Source organism: Doryrhamphus excisus, linkage group LG2 (assembly GCF_037039965.1).
Source record: "Doryrhamphus excisus strain RoL-2023G ecotype Guam linkage group LG2, RoL_Dexc_Guam_v1.1, whole genome shotgun sequence".
In the NCBI taxonomy this organism is placed as follows: Eukaryota; Metazoa; Chordata; class Actinopteri; order Syngnathiformes; family Syngnathidae; genus Doryrhamphus; species Doryrhamphus excisus.
In genome coordinates, this window is record NC_136358.1 from 26,755,103 (window position 1) to 26,780,156 (window position 25,054).

General features: G+C 43.6%; 1 protein-coding gene across 4 annotated transcripts; it reads left to right on the plus strand.

The window, feature by feature from the left end:
* The first annotated feature begins 1,610 nt into the window (after positions 1-1,610).
* On the plus strand, positions 1,611-22,763 carry ep300a (EP300 lysine acetyltransferase a). 4 transcript variants are annotated; one of them, XM_058061929.2, is made up of 31 exons: positions 1,611-2,126; positions 3,515-4,200; positions 6,323-6,502; positions 6,763-7,090; positions 7,671-7,790; positions 7,980-8,219; positions 8,306-8,411; positions 8,501-8,626; positions 8,977-9,094; positions 9,176-9,317; positions 9,542-9,616; positions 9,805-9,878; positions 10,414-10,566; positions 10,746-11,231; positions 11,737-12,145; positions 12,249-12,367; positions 12,456-12,519; positions 12,656-12,831; positions 13,295-13,383; positions 14,720-14,830; positions 15,117-15,173; positions 15,276-15,353; positions 15,444-15,511; positions 15,683-15,833; positions 16,400-16,546; positions 16,623-16,736; positions 16,897-17,062; positions 17,231-17,398; positions 17,478-17,639; positions 17,915-18,196; positions 18,287-22,763. In XM_058061929.2, exons 1-31 carry the CDS (start codon positions 2,033-2,035, stop codon positions 21,329-21,331), a joined length of 8,334 nt encoding a protein of 2,777 aa, XP_057917912.2. In that variant the 5' UTR covers positions 1,611-2,032; the 3' UTR covers positions 21,332-22,763. The 4 variants fall into 4 exon arrangements, with proteins under 4 accessions (XP_057917912.2, XP_057917915.2, XP_057917914.2 ...); XM_058061932.2 differs by having other exon boundaries at positions 14,750-14,830; XM_058061931.2 differs by having other exon boundaries at positions 7,671-7,784.
* Positions 22,764-25,054: the final 2,291 nt, after the last annotated feature.

The window sequence follows — 25,054 nt, forward strand, 5'->3', positions numbered from 1 at the left end:
TAGGTTAATTGGCCACTCCAAATTGTCCATAGGTATGAATGTGAGTGTGAATGGTTGTTTGTCTATATGTGCCCTGTGATTGGCTGGCCACCAGTCCAGGGTGTACCCTGCCTCTCGCCCGAAGACAGCTGGGATAGGCTCCAGCACCCCTCGCGACCCTCGTGAGGATAAGCGGTAGAAAATGAATGAATTAATATTTAAATTGCCCTTCAAAATCCCCTTCAGGATGATACATCCAAAGTGTATGAAGGAGAAAATACTTTTTTCCACTCAGGGCCACAAACTAAAAAATCAAAGAAAGTGGGAGCCCATTTTAATATTTGTTTGTATATTTTTTATTTTGTAAAAAGACAAAAAAATGCATAATTGCAACAAAATATTAATTTAAAGACAAAACATGTTATTATTACATGTATTTGACATGTTATAGCATCAACATTTCAGCTTTTTGTCTAATTAATTTTACTTCTACAATGTGCTGCAGGCCAATTAAAAAAATATAACGACCAATCTGTCTCAATTTGGACATCCCTGCTTTAATCAAAATGAAATCAAATATAAAGGCTGTGATGATGTCTTTTGATGATATGACGTATTTGTCTTTTAAAATGTTGTCATCAACATCTGACATAACTTATTTTCTTTCTCTTTGTGGCAACCCAAAACCAATTCACAGTGGTATTTGAATCTTTATAAAGATTTTTATCTCAATAAAAAATAAAATCATCAAAAATGTATGAAAATTAATTAATGGCATATATTTTTAGGTATCGGTCAGGTAGCTTAGCATACATTGCGTTGGTTATGGTGTGCTTACATTACAAGTGGTTTTTGGTTAAATGAATTAAAAACGCAATTTTGGTCCATAAAAACGTGACTCGTTTGAGATCTCATTACAGCGCGCGGTACAAGAATGCAATTTGTGCCTTGTGCTAAGCGACAGTGCGCCAAAGAAAAGGAAAGCCATCACTATGAAAGTGAAAATGAACATCATAAATCGCTCAGAGAGAGGAGACACACCTGCCAATTTTGGTCCGAAGTGCTTGACTGTTGCTACCATCATTAAGGCTAAAGATTTAAGAATGATGAATGAGGGGTCATGGATTCTGTGCACTGCAACATGGAGATCTGATAGAAGAGGTGATCCTTCAGGCTTACCTGGGACAATATTTTAAGAAGTTAGAAATGCCTGTAACCACCACAAGGATAAAAGTCAGGCGTTCTCATTGTATTATTATTTCATTTAATTATTACGCTGTCTTTTTATGATTTTATTTCACATGTCCTTTGCATGTTCTGTGTAGTGTGAGTGACTTATGAGTTCATTTAGGTGTAATCTAAGTAGAAGTTCCGACTTAAATCACAGTACAGAACTCATCCGTAACCCGAGAACCAGTGGTATTTACATTTAATTCAATTCAATTCGATTTATTTTCATGCAAAAATCTAACTTTAGCAGCTGCCAGTTTATTTATCATAAGTTTTAATTTGAAGAAACAAAGACAGCTGGACATTTGTCAGTTTATTGTTTTTATTTTTTATTTTGTGGTTGAAGTCCCCATCAGCTCATCCACCAGCAGCACCAGCACCATCACTTGGCAGGCGAACGAGCCGCTTGTGGCCGACTCACTCCGCTGGAAAGGAGGTTGAAATGACGGATGCGGCCATGGGAGAGATACCCGGGGAAGGTTTATTGACATCTGAAGAAGCCGTGCAAGTTTAGGGAGGAAGCCACTGCCTCTTCACTTCCACCGACCCCTTCCTCTTCCTCCTCCTCCTCCGCTGGCAGAAATTTATAAAGAAGAAAAAATCCGACGAGGGAGGGAGGAGGGGGGTTGATTATACGCCGAGGCTGAAATCGAGAGGCGAACCCAGGGAAAGAGAGTCATTCGTACACGGGACTTTCCCCCTCTTAATCCCCCCGAAGGAGGGGGAAAAGTCGCAATATTGGACACGAAACGGAATGCGCTTCTAACGGCGTGAAAGCGCCCGCAATTGTGGATACTTTATATATTTTTATTTCGAGAAAAATATGGCCGAGAACGTTCTGGACTCTGGCCCGCCTTCAGCCAAGAGGCCTAAGCTCTCCTCTCCGGCACTTTCCGCCTCTGCCAGCGACGGAAACGGTACGTATGGTTGGAATATATCACACATTTACTTGTTTGTAAAGTTTTCGTCGTTTTCCCACTCGTTCGCTGCGTGTGTGTATGAGCCAGAAGGTGGGCGAAGACGCGGGATTTGCTGTTGTGTTTTTGTCGTAGCATGCTAACGTTAGCGTGCTAGTAGTAGAGTGTGTGTCGGACGTGAGGAGGGAGTCCTCCCAGCTAGCTCGCGTGCTTTCCAGCCATTTACAGCCGGAGCTAGGTGCTGTTAGCCGCTTGCTAGCTAGGCGTCGAGCTAGCTAACCAAAGACTGACTGAATTGGTCTTTTAAACCGAGGTCGATTACAAAGTGAAATACAAGCTCGAGTTGGGATAAAGTTGTCATGTTCTAAAGCTTCATTAAACTGTCAGCAGGGCCTTCTCTTTGGGTCGCTAACGTGAAATCTGTTCCCCCCATAAACCCAGCTGTCCCTTGGCTGATGGCAACCGTGAATCGTGTTAACGAAAGCAGAGGTTGTCCACCATATTATTGGCCTTTTTGTGGAGCTAAACGTTGGGCCTGGCGGTTAAGCTTTTGCTTTAGCTGCTTGTGTTTTTGTGCCTAAAAACTGGCCTGTTCGACAAACTATGTAGCATGGAGTATGGACAGCGCCATGTCCAAAGCATCAAGGTAGCCAGCAGACACTCCTACATTCAAAACTTAATTGTTCAGGACTTATTTTCTTCTGAATAATATCTGTAATTAGGTTGTCAGTGCCAATTTTTCCTAGCGAAGTCATTACAGCCATTACACATGCATGACACCCTGTATGATGCATTCAATGATAAAGGCAAATACCGACACTACTTGTCTTTTAGCCCATTGACATGACTGTCATCAAAAGAAAATATCAATGCGGTCTACAGAAGCAGTATATATCACCTTATGTATCATTTTGTATATTTGGCCCTTTTTAAAGCAATATAAAGTAACAGTAGTGTATAGGTTGTGCAAATATTTGATTGTCGTATTAAGAGAAAACCAATTCCCATTTTAGTCAGATTTTCCATCAAAAGTGTTGCTATAGCCATTGTTGTTTTTGCTGTTAAAGGCAACATACAAACTTAATTATGTTCTTACCAGCTGTGAAGGTAGTATTTCTATGATAATACCAGTTTATGACCCATTTGTAACATGGTGCATTGATGTAGAAGTAGGTGTATTCTGTTCTAGCAGACATTTTTGGGTGTGTATTTACACACAGTGCGCAACTTAGCCCTCACTTGTGGTGTTATGCCGAGTGTGCAGCAAGCTGTAGTATTTTCACTGTCAAACTTGTACAGTTAAGCGTTTTCCACAAGTAAATTTTAAAGTTAAGCGTTTTCCACAAGTAAATTTTAACTGTGCTTTCCCCCCCGCCCTCCCATTTCAGATTTTGGCTCACTGTTTGACTTGGAGCATGACCTGCCAGATGAGCTGATTAGCACTAATGAACCAGGCCTTGTCAATGGGGGAGATCTCAACCAGTTGCACACCACACTGGGGGGAGGTCCCGGGGGTCTGGGTCCTGGAGGAGGAAGTGGAGGTCCAGGAGGAATGGGATTTGGTCTTGGTCCAGGCGGAGGTGCCGGCGGCATTAGTGGAGGCCAGGATGCAGTAGCCAAGCATAAACAGCTGTCGGAGCTGCTGCGTTCAGGTGCACCTACTTCCACCCCACAGGGGCACCAAGGAGCCATGGGGAGCCCGGGAGGTCCCGCTGCCATTGGGCAACACATGGCCAATATGAAGGGATGCCCTGGCCAGGCACCTCAGCAGATAATGGGGCAAGGACAACAGCACCTTTCTCCTCAGCAGCAGGCGAACATGATGCAGCAGAATGCCGTCGCTGGAATGATGGGTGGCATGAACAGAGCTATGATGGCAGCACAGCAGAAAGGAAATAATGGACAGCCGCAACCAGGCATGATGGGGAACCAGGTGATGAATGGTACTCCCAGGATGGGCTTCGGGAACCAGGGGATGGGTGGCAGCAGCAACCTGTTGGCTGAAACATTACAGCAACAAGGAGGTGCGGGCCAGCCAGGCATCAGAGGCCAACAACCTGGAGCCCTGAACAAGGTAAGGACTCTTTCACGGTGTGAAAACGACATTTATTATCAGCAAACAAAAGCGTAAAACATTTGTAAACTTGAGATGCATTTTTGCTGAATTAGTGTTAGTGTGGGCAATTCAGCAGAATAAATAGAATGCATTTAGTGTGTATGCTTGGTGTTAACCCTTTAGATACCAGAGGTTTTTTTTTTAGTGTTGTCAAAAATGCGTGAATTGTGGCACGGCTGGTGGTATATAGTCAACGAAAAGGTTTGCTGCTAATTAATAGATTAGACCTGAGAATACAATGATAATATTCAAAGGCATAATGGATAGATACTTGATATCGGACATTTTCACGAGATGATTTTGTGGAGACGGGGATCTGAAAAGTTCTGAGCCTGGTGATATAACATGCACGAGACGAGTAAATGTACTCCCATCACAAACTTTGGGTCATTCGGATGATTTTTCCTGTTTACAGTATGCCTTTATCCCTGTCGATTTTCAAGCTAAAACCCTTTTGAAATAGTAACCTCAAAACTGAACTGCACTCAGTGCTTTTAATGGTAAGCTATACATTTTTCCTATATTATCCCATATTTATACATTATTACAGACTTATGGTGAATATCTGTGGAAGCAATGGCCTATTTTCGGAGATAAAAATATGAAAAAATAAAAATTTCACTCTACATTCTTTTAGACAAGCAGGTCATTTTAATGATCAACACCTTCAATTTGCGGGAAGGAGCTCACCAATTAAATAATTTGCCAGAGAAACTGCACTGACACAAGTTTTAGACTAATGCAGTGCTGCACACGGCTGTGCTAGTATGGCTAATTTGTAAACAAAGGCACATGAATCGGCATTATGCTTACAGTTACAAATACTAGTACTCCTTGCAGGAAACAAAGAGCAGAAGTGACGTCACGTGTATAAATGTTCTTGGTATGGGAATGTGCCAGATTTGAGACTGATTTCACTTTGCAGCTTTATGGATGAGAAATAAATTCAAATTGTAAAGGAGCTTCTGAAGATTGAACTTGGCTGAAAAGATGGAGAGAGCTCCATGCCTTCGGTGTACTGAGACAAAGATGAAATATTTCATACTAAATTGTTGTTGACCATAAGATAAGTCATTTGCTTCCAAGCAGAGTGTGGTGTTCCCTCGCCAACAGCAGCCAAATTATGCTTTAACACTATTTCTCCGACGCAAATGTGTCTCGTGTCTGCGCTAGAGACCAAAGCGATCTGAATTTGAAATGTCTCTATTTACATATGTCAGTACTTTAACAGCGTCTCCATCGTTGTGAATGTCATTGCTCGGGAACTTGTTTGTTTTGAGGCATGTAGGAGTCCTGGTAAATCACTGGTGTTGATCATTTACTTGTCAATTTTTTCTTTTAAAATCTGATTTTAATGTCAAACTCAGAGGCATATTGTTGTACATTTTTGTGTGCATAAAATTCATTGTTGATGAAGTACTTTGCCAAAGTCTACAACCATGCATTTCTATTTGTATCAATGTTTGGACAACTTATAGTCAGTTCAAATAGAAACAGAGTTCTCTTTTGTACTTGGTTGACAATAACGTGGCTCACAATAACGATAATATGTCGATATGACAATCAGGTGGGAAAAAAAACAAACAAACCCACAGAATCTCATGCTTCTCAAGTAGATGAAGTCATTGTAGGAAAAGCAAGGATGACCTGTGCTGCCTTGATTCACTTGCACTTCCAACGATGCACAAGTGCCATTTGGGCACCTGACTCGGGCTGCAACTTACGATGATTTTCTTAGTTGGTTAATCTGAAGCTTGTTTTGATTAATTGATTAATTGTTTCCGCTTTAGATGGATCATATCGGTATGAACCAAACACAATTAGTGGTTTCGTCCACAACACAAACATGTTGATCTTTTACAAATTCAAAGTTGTGTGTGAATATTTTGTTTTGCCTTATTGGTCTACTTTGCATGATAAAAGAAGTTAAAGATTTTTAATCATTTTTAATAAAAAAAAAGATTGACACCAAAATAGGTATTGCTTATTTTTATAATTGACGACTCATCGATTCAACTCTTGTACTGTGTGTCTGAAAGTGTCACTATTTAGCGCTCATGTTTTCCTATTTTCTCCCCAGATGGCAATGATGGGCAACCAGGGGGTTCCCTTTGGAGGTCCATATGCAGGGCAGGGGAACCAAGGACTGGGTGCTGCAGGGCTGGGCCCTCAACATCAGAGCAAAGGTCCTTTGGGCAACAGCATGGCTCAGTTTAATGTGGACAAGAAGAGTCAGCCCATACAAGCGATGGCCACCATGGTAAGAAATAAAGTAACAACTTCATACAATTTAACCTTGACTGTTCACCAGTCTGGCCTCTCACCATTCACTGTTATTTTTAATCTGACTCGACACTGAGCATTGACTTTGATCTCTTATCTGGTCTTGTATGTTGTCATTTTTACCTCCTTTTGTTTCATCTTTTTCATTTTATCTTTATTAGATTTTTGCGTGTTATATTCATTTACTTGTCCTATCTGAGTCATGCCAATTTGCTCACACTTCCACTTCCCTTGCAGGGCTCCCAGCAGTCTCAGTCAGGTGTTAGCCCTTCAGTCGCACCTGTAGGAGGGGCATCTGGCATAGTTCCCAATGCTCAGGGAGGTCTGGTCGGTCCTGGTACCCAGGTCTCGGCAGCCTCCGCTGCAGCTGGAGCACCGCCCACTGCTGATCCTGAGAAGCGCAAACTGATCCAGCAGCAGCTTGTTCTCCTGCTTCACGCCCACAAATGTCAGCGGCGGGAGCAGGCCAATGGCGAGCTCCGACAGTGCAACCTGCCTCACTGCCGCACCATGAAGAATGTCCTCAATCACATGACACATTGCCAGGCTGGCAAGAATTGTCAGGGTGAGTAAAAAAAAAAAAAAAGTCCCTGTCATTTAGACAAACCACAACATAAATGAAACCAGACCTATTATGCATGTTAATAATTTGGAAGTGAGCCCTGAAAGAAGTTTGGGATGGCTCTCTTTCAGAGAGTAATTTCTAAGATCATACATATACAGTCATGGTAAAAAATATTAGACCACTTTCTTCAGTTTTTTGTTCATTTTAATTCCTGGTACAGTTGGTACAGTCCCGCAAAAAACGTGTAATGACTACATTTATGCTACCAATGTAGAAAACCTATGTTACCACTCTTTGAGTTCATACACGGTAAGTCGGGGTCTCCAGCCAGTAGCTCCCAACCACTTTTCAATTAGCTCAATTAGCTGGCCTGTGGCACATTGTAGCACTATAATTAAACACGATAAGAAGTAGGCTACCCATTCAAGGATGGCCGATCAGTTTATTGTGCGTTAGTCTGAAAACGAAAATTGCGTTGTCTTGGCTGAATATTATAGCGCATATTATTGACTGTCTAGCCAATAATGAGGAACGCAAACACCACAGGAACAGATCTCAATTTCTTCCCTTTCACCCTCAGTCGCTCACTGTGCGTCATCAAGGCAAATCATCTCCCACTGGAAGAACTGCACTCGACATGACTGTCCAGTCTGCCTGCCACTGAAGAATGCTGGAGACAAGAGGAACCCACAGTGTGAGTGTCTGTATCTGACCAAAAGTATTTCTACTCCCATTTTTTTTCATTAGAGGTTCTCCACTCCGTCATGATTTCTTAACAATTATTAGGCATGTCAAAATGATTAAGGGTATCTATTAAAGGTTTTAAATAGGTTGGCATAGGTAGTCAGTCCTGTGTCTAATTGTCTTCAATTTTCTAATGTCCTCACAGCTCTTCTGGGTGCAGCGGGTGCAGGTCTGGGCAGCTCCCTTGGGTCAGTCCCCGGTAGCCAACCTAGTGCTCCTAACATCAATCCACCGAGTCAGATTGACCCCAGTTCTATAGAAAGAGCCTATGCAGCCTTGGGTCTCACCTACCAGGGGAACCAGATCCAGGGTCAGCCTTCCCTGGCCAACAGGGCCAGACAGGGCCTTCAAGGGCAAGCTGGTATGAGGCAGATGAACCCAATGGGTAAGTTGGCCAACTCACACATTTAAAGTGACACAAGAGAAACGGGGGATGCAAATGAATAAGAATTCTGTCCCCTCCATTTCTAGGGTCCAATCCTATGGGAGTTAATGGAGGCGTGGGTGCTCCTTCCCAGAGTCAGCAAACCAACTTGCTGCAGGACACGATGATGCATCTCAATGTGAATAACCAGGGGTAAGACTAACTGCATATTTAAAAATAAAGACAAAGGTATTTTATTTTTAAGATAATGGTTTGAAGATGCTTCCCGTTTTGTCCTCTAGCCTGATGAACGATGCCAGTGGGGTCGGCTCCATGCCCACAGCAGCCCCTCCCTCCGCCACAGGAATGCGGAAAAGCTGGCATGAGGACATCACGCAGGACCTGCGAAACCACTTGGTGCACAAACTGTAAGTAGTGATAATTGTATTTAATGATGGTTATGGATTATTAATATAGGATGTTTTCAACAAGGAACATAATATAATTACATTTGCACAAGACCTAATGTAACTCTTTAATACTTGTCAGTCTCTCAGCAATTACTGACCTGTTCACTTTCTATGTTTACCATAATTTCCAGAAAATTTGTCCAATAACGATGTGAAACCCAAGCAATTGGCTTTCATTCCCTTCCAAAAGAATAACCTTGCACTAGATTTAAATTCAATATCACCATGCAGTTACATTCCATATTAGCAAGACTGAAAAATGAACCGCAGAATAATAACGTCATCTTCTTTTCTTTTCTCACCTACAGTGTTCAAGCCATCTTTCCAACTCCAGATCCTGCGGCCTTAAAGGATCGTCGAATGGAGAACTTAGTGGCATATGCCAGAAAAGTTGAAGGAGATATGTACGAGTCTGCAAACAGCAGAGTAAGTTGCCATTAATGCCATTTTATTGTTTGAAATCCTGTGATTATTTGTTTTCATTTGAATTTTGGATTCCTGTGACAGGCTGAGTATTATCACCTGTTAGCTGAGAAGATCTATAAAATCCAGAAAGAGCTGGAAGAGAAGAGGAGGACCCGTCTCCAGAAGCAGGGTCTGGGCCTTGGCCCTGCTAGCATGGGTCAACCTCCTGCTGGACTGCCTCCAAGTGAGTGGCGCATGCAGACTCAGACTCGGCTGGGATAGTTATCTGCTGGACTTACTAATGTAAACAATAACTATGTGGTGTGACAGTCTCACATTGTGTTATTTTGGCACTCATTCATTGCAGTTGACAAAATTATTTAAATTAGAACACCCGTATAATGGAAAATATATAAAGTTCATAAAGTAACACCCATATCACAGCGTTCATCCCCCTGTTTTTCCCAGATGGCCCCCTTCCCGATCCGTCTATGGTACGACCCACTGGACCAAATCAGATGGTCAACAGGATGCAAAGCCCAGGTACAATTATTGGGAACTCGGCCGCAATATTTTTACGCATCACAAGCAAGCATTGTCCTCAGCAACAATGCATATTTTTAAGAGTCAACCTATTACCGAAGAAGAAACCAAATCCAATATGTCGTATTTGTTTGTGGTTTCCAAATGAAATGTTATATCTCTTAACAACAGTGGGTGTGTTTTATCAGGCATGAATCAATTCAGTCAGATGGGGATGCAGACCATGGGGCAGAGATCCACTCCTCCACTGTCTGGCAATCAGGTCAGTGCAAAGTCACACAATTAAAAGTCACGCAATTAATCCCAAATTGAAGTTGTTCATAAGAAGTATACCTTTTGAAATATCTTTTTAATGACTCCTATCAACAAGACACTGGATAACATCTTTGCTTCATTTACTGTAATGCAGTTAGACTATAGCTTATACTTATATAGCCTATACTTTTTGTCCATTTCTGCTTAATATGTCTTCCCACCTGTGGCTCAGCATTAACTGCAACGCCGCTGCCTTTTCTTAAACTACGTTGTGGGCTGAGGGTTAAGCAGGACTTGCGCAAGTTAATCTTAAAAAAAATAATAGTGGGCTTTCCATTAACTCATTATTCATGAACCCCAACTATTTAACTATTTTCTAGTCATGGGCTCTCATTGTCATTTTGAAGTCCTATTATACAGCTATTAACTTAATGAATTGGCACATTGAAATCCATTTGGTGATACTAAAGGCAGCATTACATATACAATCTTGACTTGCCACACCAGTAGTCCAGTGCTTATTTGTTTGTGCAAACTTCTAGATGGGGATGGTTGGACCTCGGATGGGTCAGCCTAATGTCAACCAGCTACAGAACCAGTACATATCCCAGGGACAGTTTCCTGGTTCAGGACCAGGGGTCGGAACAACTCCTCCTGGGATGCCCCAGTCTGGACCCCAGGGAAGCATGGCACAGGTAACATGGAATTAATTATACATAATACAGATTATGACAAAGAACGTAACCACTAAAATCCAAGTGAAACACTTATCTGCTCCAAAGCAGGCATGGTATTTATCATTTGTAGCGTGAATACGATTAGTGACATTGGGAATTGCATGTTTTAAACTTAAACTGTCTGTTTATATCCCCAGACACAGATGGGCACTCCTCCCTCTCTCCCAGTTGCTAGTCCTTTGGCACAGCCAGGTTCTGCAAGCGGTCCCGGCGGAGTGTCCACAGTGGGACCCATGGGCCCTCAGAGTGTCGGGGGTGGAGGTCCCAACTCGGCTGTTGGCGCCTCTGCCTCCTCAATGACTCCTAATTCAAACCAACAACCCAACTCCATCCCCCATTTGGGAGCCATGCGTGGTAGTTCACCCTCCCCGGCTCACAGTCGGTCGCCTACACCTCACCAGACACCCCCTAGACTAGCAGGGTCCCAGACGCCTCAGCCGCACACCCCTAATGCATCGCAGCTGGTACCACCTCAAGCCTCCCAGCAGAGCCAACTGGGCCAGGGCCCTGGTTCCAACAAACCCCTCCAGCAGCCTCACGTTGGGACTGGCTCTTCTACTCCTTCTCACCCGGGACTCGGCTCAAGCTCAACACCGCATGGTGCTCAGCTGCCACGCACTCCGGTCAGTGTGGTTTAGCAGTTTACCACCACTTGCACACTATTCACTTCAATGCAAGGTTCTTCCTGTGGTGGGGTAGATCCTTCGAATTTTGGTCTAATAAGAATATAATAAACAAAATTAGCATATTTACAAATAGCTGTAGTGAATACATAATAGTTAAGAATTTAAATTGATATGATAAGTGAATGGTCTACCTTATTTCATCACTGTCGATCATAATTTAAAATAGTATTTTACTTACCATCACATCATACTTTTTCATAGCCAAATTAATGTGCGATATCTGACCCTTTTCCACTCAGATTAATTCTGAAATGAGTGTGATATTTCATTGCAAATGTGCAGTAGTGCATCTACCTGTGTTTCCTAGTCTCAAGACTCACAGTAGCCTTTTTAAAGTGATTCTCTTGTGTTATTTACACCATCTACTGTATATTCTCTTAACAGCAGAACATTATGCCTGTTGTTCCAAGTGCACTGAGGGTATTTCTTTTCCTCTCTCTAGTTGTCCCAAAAGGGTTCATTCCAAGCGGACAGTCAAGCCCTGACTCCTGCCTCTGTCAACAGCGTAGACACGTCCTCCCAGCAGGCGCAGTCAGACACCACGGCTGCTGTTCCTGAGCCCAAAGTAGAGGTCAAGCAGCAGGATGAAGCAGAGGAGAGCGATGCTGGCAGTGTGTCTAAAGGGGGCAAGCTCAGCAACGTGAAAACAGAGGAAATCCCTGTGAAAATGGAGGTTAAGAAGGAGGAATGTCCCGGTGAAGGAGGCAAAGGAGTTCCTATGGATACGTCATCAACCCCGCAAACACCCGTTGTGAAAACTGAAGATAAGAAACCAGAGGTGAAGAAGGAGGTGAAAGAGGAAGACGTGTCATCAGAAGCAGCTGTTTCGCAATCTCCAGCAAAAAAGAAAAGTAAGGAATGGTTGAATTTTTGATTTTTTTATGTACATTTTGAAAAGGTGTCTTTTGTGTGTGTGTGTGGGTTGTACATGCATATCTAACTTTATCTTCACAGTTTTCAAGCCAGAAGAGCTTCGCCAGGCTCTCATGCCAACACTTGAGTCTCTATACAGACAAGAGCCAGAGTCGCTACCCTTCAGGATGCCTGTTGACCCACAGCTGCTGTGCATACCTGTACGTTTCTGCTCAAACTGTTCCTGTTTTGCTCTCTGATGTTGCCACCATGTTTCTGTAATTTTATACACCCTTTTTTTCTTTGTAGGACTACTTTGACATTGTGAAGAACCCCATGGATTTGTCCACTATCAAGCGGAAACTAGACACAGGTGGGTATTTTATTGCTCATCGTTACAAGGGACAATTCTAATCGATGGACATTATCACGGAAGCTCTTGTGAATATACTGCGTATCTGTTACTATCAGATATGTCCAAAATCCAAGTACATGTGTTTTGATTATAGGTCAGTACCAGGATCCCTGGCAGTATGTGGATGACATCTGGTTGATGTTCAACAATGCCTGGCTGTACAACCGCAAAACATCTCGAGTCTACAAGTGCTGCTCCAAACTGGCGGAGGTCTTTGAACAGGAGATCGACCCAGTCATGCAGAGCCTAGGCTACTGTTGTGGAAGAAAGGTGAGACAAACCGGCTGTCTCCTACAACATACAATATAAACATACCACATATGGATAAGTTGTCCATAATGTCATGTGTCGTGGGTTTCAAATGCGTAAAGTAAGTCACACAAGTCCACTCATAGCTGAAAGCAGTAGCTTTGTTAAAATTGACCTTGAGCACAGCACTGCTACAATATATCCTATTTCTCACTAGACTTTATTGTGTTTGGTGTTTGCTGGCAAATAACACACCTGATTGCTTATTTCTGCTTTATTCAAAATCAATTCATCATCCTTCACCTTAGTTTACTAACCTTGTGTGATTATCCCCAATCGTAGTTATCACTGTGTGAAATCATACATTAGAAAATACTTCCATTTGGTTTCAGTTGAATTGAGTTTTGTTAGTAATTACCAGCGACGGGTGTGTACAAGGTGAATGATTAAAAAAAATACTGTTTTCTTTGCTTCTGTCCTTCAGTTGGAGTTTTCCCCTCAGACCCTGTGCTGCTATGGAAAGCAGCTGTGTACTATTCCCCGAGACGCTGCTTACTTTAGCTACCAGAACAGGTAGGGGGGGCAGAGAATATTAATGGCCATATGAGGGAGAAGAGTTGATAGTAGAAGTGATGATTGTTGAGATGATCATGAAAATGTGTTCATCGGTGTGTCATTTTCATCACGTTCCCCATGTTATTTTTTACATGTTGTGCCTAATACGTTGGCATTTTAAAAGTCGGGCTTTTCTTACCCTGTTATGGAATTCCCTCATAGTGTCATTGTTATATAGGGCCCTAGAGTTCCTGTGTTACAGAATCTCCTGTTAAGCACGGAATCTAGTGGACATTGACATATTGTGAATGAAATGCGGTAATCAAGAGGAGAAGGAACGTTTGTGTGGGGATATATTTCCCCAGCGGACCACTCATTCATAGCGACATGTCCTCACTAACCATAACCACGGCTGCAAGAGTTACCCAGCTATCTTACTTGGCAAATACAAAATACAAAAAAAAACACACACCATACTTCCGGCCTTCAAAGTAAGAGCATATCCTGTCATCCTGGAAATAAAACAACAGAGTCTTTAAAAGTAGGTTACATTAATAAAAAGATTGCAGCTACATCTTCTTTAACCACAAGCACGGAATGTGATCGTTTGTTGAGGATTCTTTAGCAATGAAAGCAAAATTGTCCAATGGTGTGTTGCGTCAGTAAATGTAAGAATTTGTGTATTTATGTCACTCTAAACACACTATAGTGAAAACGGGAAAAAAAGGTGATATATTGTGGAAAAAAATAAACCTGATTTCATAGCGCTCCCATTTTATATCTCAGCAGTTTGGCACTCAAGTCTGAGCATTCAACCTGTAAATTCCCTACTCCTTCATATTTGGTTAATTGTGTACTCTTGGGAAAGTCATACCTTGCTCGAATGGGAAGAGACCCAACTTTTAAAATGAACCAGCCACTGAGCAATCGTCTTTACTGCATTTGTTGACTTGTTTGCATACAACCCCTTCCCTCCAGTTCTTTCCCCTGTTAAGCGCCCATTGATTCTGCTCATGCTGCAATTAGCTGTCTTGGTGATTGTTTATGCTCATCCTCTGTGTCCAAATTGCTAATGTTTGCTTTGCCTCGGCTCTCTGCTCTGTGTTGTCCTGAATGTTTGTCCTGTCACGTTCTTGGTCCATATTACTTGTCTTGTCTTCCTATCGTTGTGTGTTTTTATTTTTTTGCTTTGCGCAACCATGAACCGACAAAACCACCCCCTCACCTTTTCATGATGACGACTTCCTGCTCTCCCGTGCTCTCCTCCTGCTTGCTGCCTTGCCCATGTTCCACTTGGGGACCCGCCCTCCCATGTGCTGTCTGTGATTGACTGTGCTGTGGGGAAATGGTGTAGCTCACCAAAATTTGGGCTTATTGCTGACAGGTACCACTTCTGTGAGAAGTGTTTCAACGAGATCCAGGGAGAGACTGTGTCCCTGGGTGACGACCCCACCCAGCCACAGACGTAAGTATTGCCACATTTAACTTATACAAACGCTACATTGAAATTAGATTTAATCGTGCTGATATTTCACCACATCATGCTCAAACTAGGTCCAATGTGACCTTCAAACTAACATATTGTCAGGGTATTATTATCAGGTCCTTTGAGCCTTTTGGGACTTGGGTGGAATAAGCATGAATTGTTAAACTGTAATTCTCTTCCTGCTTAACCTAGAAATACAAATCTGACTCATCAGGTCATTTCTGTAGAGTAATAATTCATTTCCTTTCATTCTACTTTATTTCAGCTCTATTAACAAAGATCAGTTTGAGAAAAAGAAGAATGACACACTGGACCCTGAACTGTAAGTTGGCCCCTTGCTAATGTTTTATGTGGCCATGGAAGTCAAATCGATTTGCTTTTGACATTCATGTATTTTTTATCTCTTAATCATTCTTGATTTCAGGCTTGTTGAATGTTTAGACTGTGGACGCAGAATGCACCAGATATGTGTCCTGCACAATGAGACAATCTGGCCATCAGGGTTAGTAGAATTTGTTGCCTAATGTAGACTCCGAAAACACACTTAATATTGACTCAACTTACACTTATTTGGTTTGTTGTGATGCAACAGTTTTGTATGCGACGGCTGCCTAAAGAAGACCAATAAGACAAGGAGAGAGAACAAGTATTCTGCTAAAAGTAAGTGACTTCTTCCTCGATGTAGGAATTGCTAAGATTCCCCTGGGTTACGCCATAGGATGTATTAAAGCTGAACTGAACTGCTTTTCAATTGACATGCCTGCTTCTCGAGTTTATGCTGTTTTAGCCATTTGTTCACTGAGCATGCGTTACCTGACTCTTCACTCTCAGGGTTGCCTCAGACGAAGTTGGGCAGTTTCCTGGAGACAAGGGTGAACGACTTCCTCAAGCGCCAGAGCCACCCAGAGGCTGGTGAGGTCTTCATCCGCATGGTGCACGTCTCGGACAAAGTTGTGGAGGTTAAACCCGGCATGAAATCCAGGTATGTCAGCACCAGGAAGGCAAAAAACATGCACCTACACTTTCTTTCACTTCTCTGCAACTATCAGTGACTTGCTGTCAGGGCCTCACCAATCATCATGAAAAATACAAAAAACAATATTAACCTAAAATAAATATTGTCAGTAACTTTCAGAAAATCAAATGCATTCAATCAATGAATGAATGAATTGGCCTGCCAAGATCAAGGACTAAATACCTGAACATAGCAGGGGGTGATCAGACTTGCAACAAATTATTAAAACTTATGCTCGAGGAAAAAAAGGGTATGTGTACTTTATGTATACTCTTCCATTTTGGTTATCCTCTTAATGAGCAACTTGTACTATAATTAAATAAATACCAAAGGAGTCAGTGCCCCACGATCCTCACTGCACATCACAGGTTTTATGTCTCGTTGAAATGTGGTTGTAAAGTGTGCTTATTTACATTATTATTATTATTATATATAGTTTATATATTTACACACACATGTACATTATTACATGTGCTTATTTTGTTGACGTTTTCTTTTGCGTTCTTTTGTTTGTGTGTGTGTGTTTTCTTTAGATTTGTGGATAGTGGAGAGATGTCAGAGTCTTTCCCATATCGGACAAAAGCCCTTTTTGCCTTTGAAGACATTGATGGAGCAGACGTCTGCTTCTTTGGAATGCACGTTCAGGAGTATGGATCGGACTGCCCGCAACCTAATCAGAGGTACGCACATTTGAAATATGACCCCCCCCATGTGCTTTGTTTTGTTGGCTGATTTCAAGCTTTATCATATATACAGACGAGTTTACATCTCCTACCTGGACAGTGTGCATTTTTTCCGGCCACGAAGTCTAAGAACAGCGGTTTACCATGAAATTCTCATTGGCTACTTGGAGTATGCAAAGAAGTTGGGGTAAGATTTGTATTTATTTATTTATTTTAAACTGATGATGTTTGGCTAGTGTGAGTGCTCTTAAACTGTGAACATGCACAACATACCTTTCTCAGTGTTTTATCCTGTCTGTTCATCTGCATCCAACTCGCCTATTTAAGCTTTGTTTGGTCTTCTACAGCTACACAACTGGGCATATCTGGGCTTGCCCACCCAGCGAGGGGGATGACTACATCTTCCATTGTCACCCCGCTGATCAGAAGATTCCCAAGCCTAAACGGCTGCAGGAGTGGTACAAGAAGATGTTGGACAAAGCTGTGGCGGAGCGAATCGTGCATGACTACAAGGTAGAGGGGCACGATTAAGTCTATTTTGGGGGGAGTGTTACTAAGTCAGCAAAGGTTTTTTTTTACCGCATCTCTCTTGTAAATCAGGATGATCATGTTTAACTCTAAAGTGATGAGGTCACTACCAGTAATGACACATTGCATTGTATCTTCAACCCTCCTCTAAAGGACATCTTCAAGCAGGCCACAGAGGATCGTTTAACCAGTGCCAAGGAGTTGCCTTACTTTGAAGGTGACTTTTGGCCCAATGTGCTGGAGGAAAGTATTAAAGAGCTGGAGCAAGAAGAGGAAGAGCGGAAGAGGGAGGAGAACAGCACTTCCAATGAGAGTATCGATGTAAGTGACGAGGAAGAAAAAGACTCCAGTTGTTAACATTTCGGGTTGTTAAGTCTCACTGACTCTCTTTGGTCTGCAGGACAGTAAAGGTGACAGTAAAAATGCAAAGAAGAAGAACAATAAGAAGACAAGTAAGAATAAGAGCAGCTTGAGCCGAGCCAATAAGAAGAAGCCCGGGATGCCCAACGTTTCCAATGACCTTTCACAGAAACTGTATGCCACTATGGAAAAACACAAAGAGGTAAATTACAGGAAATTCTCAGTCACTTCTCAGCAGTGTTCCCTCGTTTATCACTGGGGATAGGTTCCCAAAATAGCCTGCAATAAGTCTTAATAAGCCCGCAATTGCTCTAATACACCACAAGCACACAGAACACAACAAATGTTCATCAACATTCATGCAAAACAGCGAGTCCACGAAAGGTGAACCATGATGTCGCGAGGGAACTTGGTATATAAAAAATTTAAATGACTCTCATGCGTTTGCTTTCCCTTCTCATGTCTATTCCTCCGTAGGTGTTCTTTGTGATCCGGCTGATCGCAGGCCCAATGGCCAATGCACTGCCCCCTATCGTCGACCCTGATCCCCTGATGGCGTGCGACCTCATGGATGGCCGTGATGCCTTCCTGACACTGGCCCGAGACAAACACCTGGAGTTCAGTTCATTGAGGAGGTCCAAGTGGAGCTCCATGTGCATGTTGGTGGAGCTGCATAATCAAAGCCAAGACCGCTTTGTCTACACGTGCAATCTGTGCAAACACCACGTGGAGACTCGTTTCCACTGTACCGTGTGTGAGGTGAGTTGTGGGAAGGGCATTGCGGTGTTGGCTTTATTTAATTACGTTGTGATTGATATATTTACCCATCAATTTCGTCATCTCTCTCAGGACTACGACCTCTGCATCACATGTTACAACACTAAGGGCCACGAGCACAAGATGGAGAAGCTAGGACTCGGTTTGGATGACGAGAGCAGCAACCAGACAAGTACCACCACTCAGAGCCCTGGAGACTCGCGCCGCCTCAGCATCCAGCGCTGTATCCAGTCTCTGGTCCATGCCTGCCAGTGTCGAAATGCAAATTGCTCTCTGCCGTCCTGCCAGAAGATGAAACGTGTCGTTCAGCACACAAAAGGCTGCAAAAGAAAAACCAACGGCGGCTGCCCCATTTGCAAACAACTCATTGCACTGTGTTGCTACCATGCTAAGCACTGCCAGGAGAACAAGTGCCCGGTGCCGTTCTGCTTGAACATCAAGCACAAGCTACGTCAGCAGCAGCTGCAGCACAGGCTCCAGCAAGCCCAGATGCTGAGGAGGAGGATGGCCAGCATGCAGAGAGTAGGCAAACCTGCTCCAGGAGGTGCTCCGGGGGGCAACGGCCTTCCTTCTCCAGGAGCCAACAACGGAGCAACCGGGCCTGGTACACCCACATCTGTCGGAACGCAGCCTCCGACGCCTCAGACACCCACCCAGGGAAACATGCTTGCGCTCCCTCAGCAGCAGGGAGTGGGGGGAATGGGAGCAGCTGTGCAACAACAGCAGGTTCAACAGCAAGGTGTCGCCATGCCTCCTCAGCATCATCTCCACCATCAGTTTCAGTCGATGGGTGGAGGGGCTGTGATGAACTCCCCCCAGCAGCAAATGGTGTCTCAGCTCCAGCAACAGCAGCCTCCCAATGTCCAGCAACAGCAACACCCGGGTGGTTTGCCGCCATACAATCCCAGACCTCCAGGGGCCTCTCCTCTTCACCAGTCCATGGGCAAACCTGGACTTGGCCCAGCAACTCCACCTCAACAACAACAACAACAACAACCACCGCCACCCAACCAGGTTCAAGGATCCATGCCTGGGGCCACAGGCCAACAGCAAGGACCACCTTTGGCCGCTGTAGAGACTGCCTTAAAAATCCTGGCAGAGACACAGCGGCAGATGGCTCAGTCCCAAGCTCAGATCAGAGGCCTGGGACCTGGGGGGATGATGCCCCAACATGCTCACCACCAGAACAACCAGGCCCAGATGGGCATGCCCCACATGGGAGCTCAAGGTATTCCCCCGCAGGCTCAGGGAATTGTAGGCCGGACTATGTTAGACCCGCAGCAACAGGGAATGCTTGCTGGTATGCAGCAAGGTAGCCCCCAGTCTCAGTTGCCTCCTCAAGTTCAGCAGCACCTCCAACCGGGAGGTGGTGGGCAGCTTCCACAAGCAAACCAGCAGTGGGGTGCTGGGGGACCGGGGATGAACCCACAGCAAATGCCGAGCATGATGGGTCACATGGCGGCGCAGCAACAGTCGGCGGTTGCTCAGCAGCAGCCGCTTGGTCAGCAGCAACCCCAGCCAGGAAACCGGGGGCTGATGCAGGTGATGGGCGTCGCAGGAGGAGCGGCGGGTAATCCAGCCATGCCAGGTGCAGGCGGATCAGGAAACTTGCCGCAAGCGGCACTACACGACCTTCTGAGAACGCTACGCTCCCCGAGTTCGCCCCTTCAGCAGCAACAAGTCCTCAACATTCTGCGGTCCAACCCCACCCTCATGGCGGCTTTCATCCGGCAGAGAGCTGCCAGGTATCAGGGGGCTCAAGGTTGTGCTGGAGTACAAGGCGGGCCTCCGCAAGGCCACGGAGGTGTGAGGTTCCCAGGGGCCGCCGGTGGTCCACCTGGCGTCGCAGGGCCTGGGCCCAATCAGCTGGCCAACATGGATGGTCAGCATGTTAATGTGAACCAAGCAGGCCAGCCAGTAATGAACATGGCTCAGGGGGCCGCTGGAGGTGGGAATATGCCAACCATGGCTCAGCTTCAGCAACTCCAACAGCAGCAACAGCGGCCGATGTTGCCCGGGAACCTACAGCAGCAGCAGATGGCCGTCTTGCAGCAGCAACAACAACAGCAGCAACAAGGAGCAATCAGAGAGATGTTCATCAGAAGACAACAACAACAACAGCAGCAGCAGATGGCCAACCACGGACAATTCCAGCAACCTCAAGGACTCCAACAACAGCAAGGACAGCAGGGCTTCATGCAGCCGGGGATGCCACCTTCCTCCCAACCTCAGCCCGGGGTAGGCGTAAGGGGTCCCCAGCAGCAGCAAGGAGGGCCTCAGGGTGGTCCGGGGCAACTGGGCCAGCAGCAAGGCTATCCAGGGAACGTCTCTCAAGTGACTGCAGCTCTCCAGCAAAGACTACATCAAATGCAAATGCACCAACAGCAACAAAACACCATGGGTGGGCCTCAAACGCAAGATGGAGGGCCAGGCGGAGGTGGCGGCAGCGGACCAGCCAGCGCCCCGCTCCAGCCGGGGCAAGCGGTGTCGGGGCAGCAACAGCAAGGCGTACCACAGACATCCCAAGCGATGCTCCACCAGAACATCCACCAGAGGCTCCTCCAGCAGCAGCACCTTGGAGGCGGCTCCCCGGCCCAGCACAGCAGTCCGATGAGCCCCCAGCAGCAAATGGCGCAGTCCCCGCACCCCCACCTCCAAGGACAAGGAGGACTCGGTCCGGCCGGTGCGCTCACCAACCAGGTCCGATCGCCTCAGCCGTCGCCGCGGCCGCAGTCGCAGCCTCCTCACTCCAGCCCGTCCCCACGCATGCAGCCCTCGTCGCAGCCTCAGCCCCAGCCCTCGCCGCATCGCATTTCACCGCAGACCCAGACCGGATCACCTCATCCCAGTCACATGGGTCAGCATCACCCCAGTATGGCACCGCCCCAAACGCCACAACAACAACAACAGCAGCCGCCGAGTGGTTCCGTGGATCAGTTCAGTTCCGATCAGAACTCCATCATGTCACAGCTGAGTGGAATGGCGGCCATGCACGGAAGCCAAGCGGGACAGTCGGACATGTTGGCTGCCAATAACAACAACAACAACAGTAATAACGGCAACAACAACCAGGAGCTGGCATCGAACATTAACCACAACACTTTGGACCTCATGTAGCCATCATTCATGCTCTGATCCTTTTGGCCCAGACGACTAACTGCCATGAAGCGACAGTCTGTGGGTTTAGAAGTTTTAATTTTTTATTTAAATATTTTTGTGATGTATACATAAGAACTGAAGCTTCCTATGGGAGATGCAGCATCAAATCCTACACGTCAATAAAAGAATAAATTAAAACAATGGTAAGTTATTGCTGTTAATATATATATATATATATATTTTTGCCAATGTGTACAAAAATAGTGAAAGGGCAACGTTTCAGGTGGAATTTCTTCCATAGTCTATGACACAATATTTTTGGGGGACTGAGAATTTTTTGCCTTTTTATGAATATTTTTAAGATTTTAAATGTGGCTAAAAATTACGTGAGTTGACAAGATGTACTTTTTTTTTTTTTAATTTAGTTTCCCTTTTGAAATACCCAGTCATGATTGTATCTATTTTGCAGATAAGTATATTTTATTTCTGAATTTATACATTCTGTTTCTGTCATCATAAAACATGCTTCAAAAAAAATTTTTTTTTTATCAGTTTTTCAGGTCTTTTTGTATTTTTTTTTCCCCACACTCGTTTTATCATCATTAAATGTTGATGGGAGGGTTGGTTTTAATAGTTTGCCCCTCCCCTGCTGCACTCTCCAAAGAACTGGCCAACCTTAAGAAGTGCAGTCGGTCCTAATTAAATTGGTGTACATATATTTGTCTTCCTCTGAGGTTTTTTTTTTTTTTTTTTAATGATTTTTTATTCGGGTTGCTGCAGAGGTTCACAGAATTTCTGTCCGGATGCTTTTAGTCAATCTCTCCCACACTTGTTAGTACTGTACAGTTAAGAAATGTTGGATTTAGATACTGTATTTTGTAATGAAAGATGTTAAAAAAACAAAAAAAACAACCTTGTGTATATATACTTCAACCCCCCCCCCACCCCCATTTTTTTCAATTGGATATTTGCTGTGTGTGTAAAGCAAAAAACATCCAAGTACTCCCGAGCGACTGTACAGTATTGAGATCTTTGTTTCCTTGGAGATTCAGTATAAGGTGTTGGACGCCACACGCACCGATGCGCCTTTTTTTTTGTGTTTTTTTTTTTTTTTTGCAGAGTCAACAAATCCCACACTTGACCAATCTTATAACTCGCATGTGAAAAGCCAACATGAGGCTCGATTAGATTCAGACTAGCTTTTTATGAAGACGTGCTCACTATTTTTCCTCCAAAAGGTTGCTGGGTATGGGAAGGTGTTAGAACCAGGTGGCAATATATCTTGAGACTTATTTTATAAAAAAAACATAAAAACACAAGGAAAAACTGTTTTTTTATATATATATAGATATATTATTTAATTTTATTTTTGGGAAATAAAACTTGAAGCTACAAGAATTATTAGATAAATGGTTTTGTTTTGTATTAAAGATATGGTGATGCAAAACGACACTGCGGACAGTCCTTTCATTTTGCCATGGGAGTATACATTTTACCATCCTCTTGGAGGAAATGTTTCATGTACATGAATATAGATGTAAACATAGTCACTGTACAAACTGATGGCAACTGAACAAAATGTTTTTTATAATTTCCGCTCCAACAGAGAGAGAGAGAGAGAGAGAGAAAAAGAGACTGGAAGTAAGACTATTTAAATATTTGTTAAGTATTCAAATGGAATCTTTGACCACTTGTTTTTGTTCTTGTTAACGATTTTGGTGCTTGCTGAGAGAAAGCAAAAATAACTGTTGCTCCATTTTCATTATTTTTTAAGTTATTTTGGTGGTCTGACTGTTTTTGCCAATAAATTAATTGTACAATAAAGTATGTTTGTACCATTGGGGAAAAAAATACTTCACTGGTATTTTTTTCAAAACTTCTACAGTATTACCTCGGTTTTTGTTAATAATTCAGGTGAAATCTTAAACATGAAAACCAAGACCATGGTTCATTGGACTCGACCACTACAAGTAGAAGTAGGGTTAAATATTACTAGTATATTTTCATAGTTAAGAGCATAGAAAACCAGTTTGTGACTTTCTAAATATGATTTATCTAATCATTGTTAGAGCCCTGTAGACATGAAATAACAACCCTATAGTCACCTTTTCACTCCAATTCCTATTGCTCCTCTGTTAATATGGGATCACTGCAGGGACATGAAACTGCCGCCGCTAGCATAGCATTGTACCAAGCTTTTCCCGTTACTTATTCTAAACAAAGTGGGGAAGGACAAAGTTAGAAAACAAAATGTACCACTTCCACACGTATATTCAAATGTGATCGTGAGGGAGCAATAATGTTGAAACCACAGTGTAGCCAAGGCCCAACGTATATAATTGCGTCATGTCATTATAAAAATAGACATATTTAACACCTAGTGGAGATTAGTCCAGATTAATTTATACAAAATTTTGATCGTTTGAGATTCCTAGTTAAAACAATGTCAAAATGGAAAAAAAAGGCAATGTTTAAAAAAAATGTCAAGATAAACAAAATTATGCAAAAAAAAGAGTTGAAGCACACCTGTAAAGAATCAAACCAATCACAGTATTGAATGAACATAAAAATATGAAGCACGAGCCACGTTTATTTTTTTTTTTTTTAGTGTTACCACAGAAAAGTTGTCAACAAACTGAGCCTCGGTGCAACTGGAGCGTTTCAATGTTCAGGTTTACATGACAATAAAGTGCGACGTACGACAGCATGGTACAGTATATAGCAGTCATGGGATCACGTGATCACAAACGCTATAAAACTACTCTTGCTTTGTCGCCCGTGTGACACGTACACACTTCTCCAAAAGAATAAATATACATTCAGTTTATTGTAGAAAAATAAAGACCGCAAAACACGTGTGTGTGTGTGTGTGTGTGGGGGTCCCCTTTTCCGTCAGTCAATTCTCCGCGTTGTTTCAAGTCTTAAATACGTCAGTAATACGATAAAAGTGTGACATCAGGCACTTCGCTTCCATTCCCTGCAGTTTTGGGACGTCGCTGCGTGAGACGGGTAACGCATCCACTTGTTGATGTCCTTGTGTCCTTTCAGTCGGGCTAGAAGAAGTGATCCAAGATACAGAGGAAAATCCAAGTTGCCACTTTTCTGTTTGATCTTATTTGTAGAACAGTATAGAACAGTGTAGAACAGTGTAGAACAGTGACGACATGCACCTGCATTGCCACAGTATCAATCCCAGCTAGTAGAGATACACTATCCATTGACAATAAGTCATCACACAGCCACTATTTTATAAATAGCTGCCAACACAAGCGAGTACCAAGATCATCCAGTCGCCGTGGGCTGCATGAGTGCTGCCGGGACTGCTTCACTGCTCTAACAACAAGTACTATGACTTGAAACTGGGTCACATGTACTTCTCTAAGATGACAAGTGTCTTGCTAAAGAAGCCCGAAGTGAAGGTGACAAAAAATACTGCGGTTTGTACTCACTTGTGTCGCCAACAATGGCCGTGGGTTCACTTACTTTTAAGATCACGGTACATCTCTACTGTACAAGCTGTACACTGACTACTCTGAAGTCTCATGTCCATAGATTTGTCCCTTGAGATGATAAAATGGTTGCCGAAACGTGAAGCGTGTAGTCAGTAGATGGAGTATGTGTCTTAAGTTAAACTACAATACACTACACATCAGTACTGTACTTTCATGTACAACACGAGGGACAACGGTAGCGTTATGTACTTATATGAGCACACGTCTTGTCTTCACCAACAACTTTTAT

Coding starts and splice junctions, on each gene's coding strand:
- ep300a (XM_058061929.2), top strand. CDS start 2,033: ATGGCCGAGAACGTTCTGGACTCTGGCCCGCCTTCAGCCAAGAGGCCT. Junction 7,091..7,670: donor GGCTGGCAAGAATTGTCAGG/GTGAGTAAAAAA, acceptor TTTCACCCTCAG/TCGCTCACTGTGCGTCATCA. Junction 8,412..8,500: donor CTCAATGTGAATAACCAGGG/GTAAGACTAACT, acceptor TTTGTCCTCTAG/CCTGATGAACGATGCCAGTG.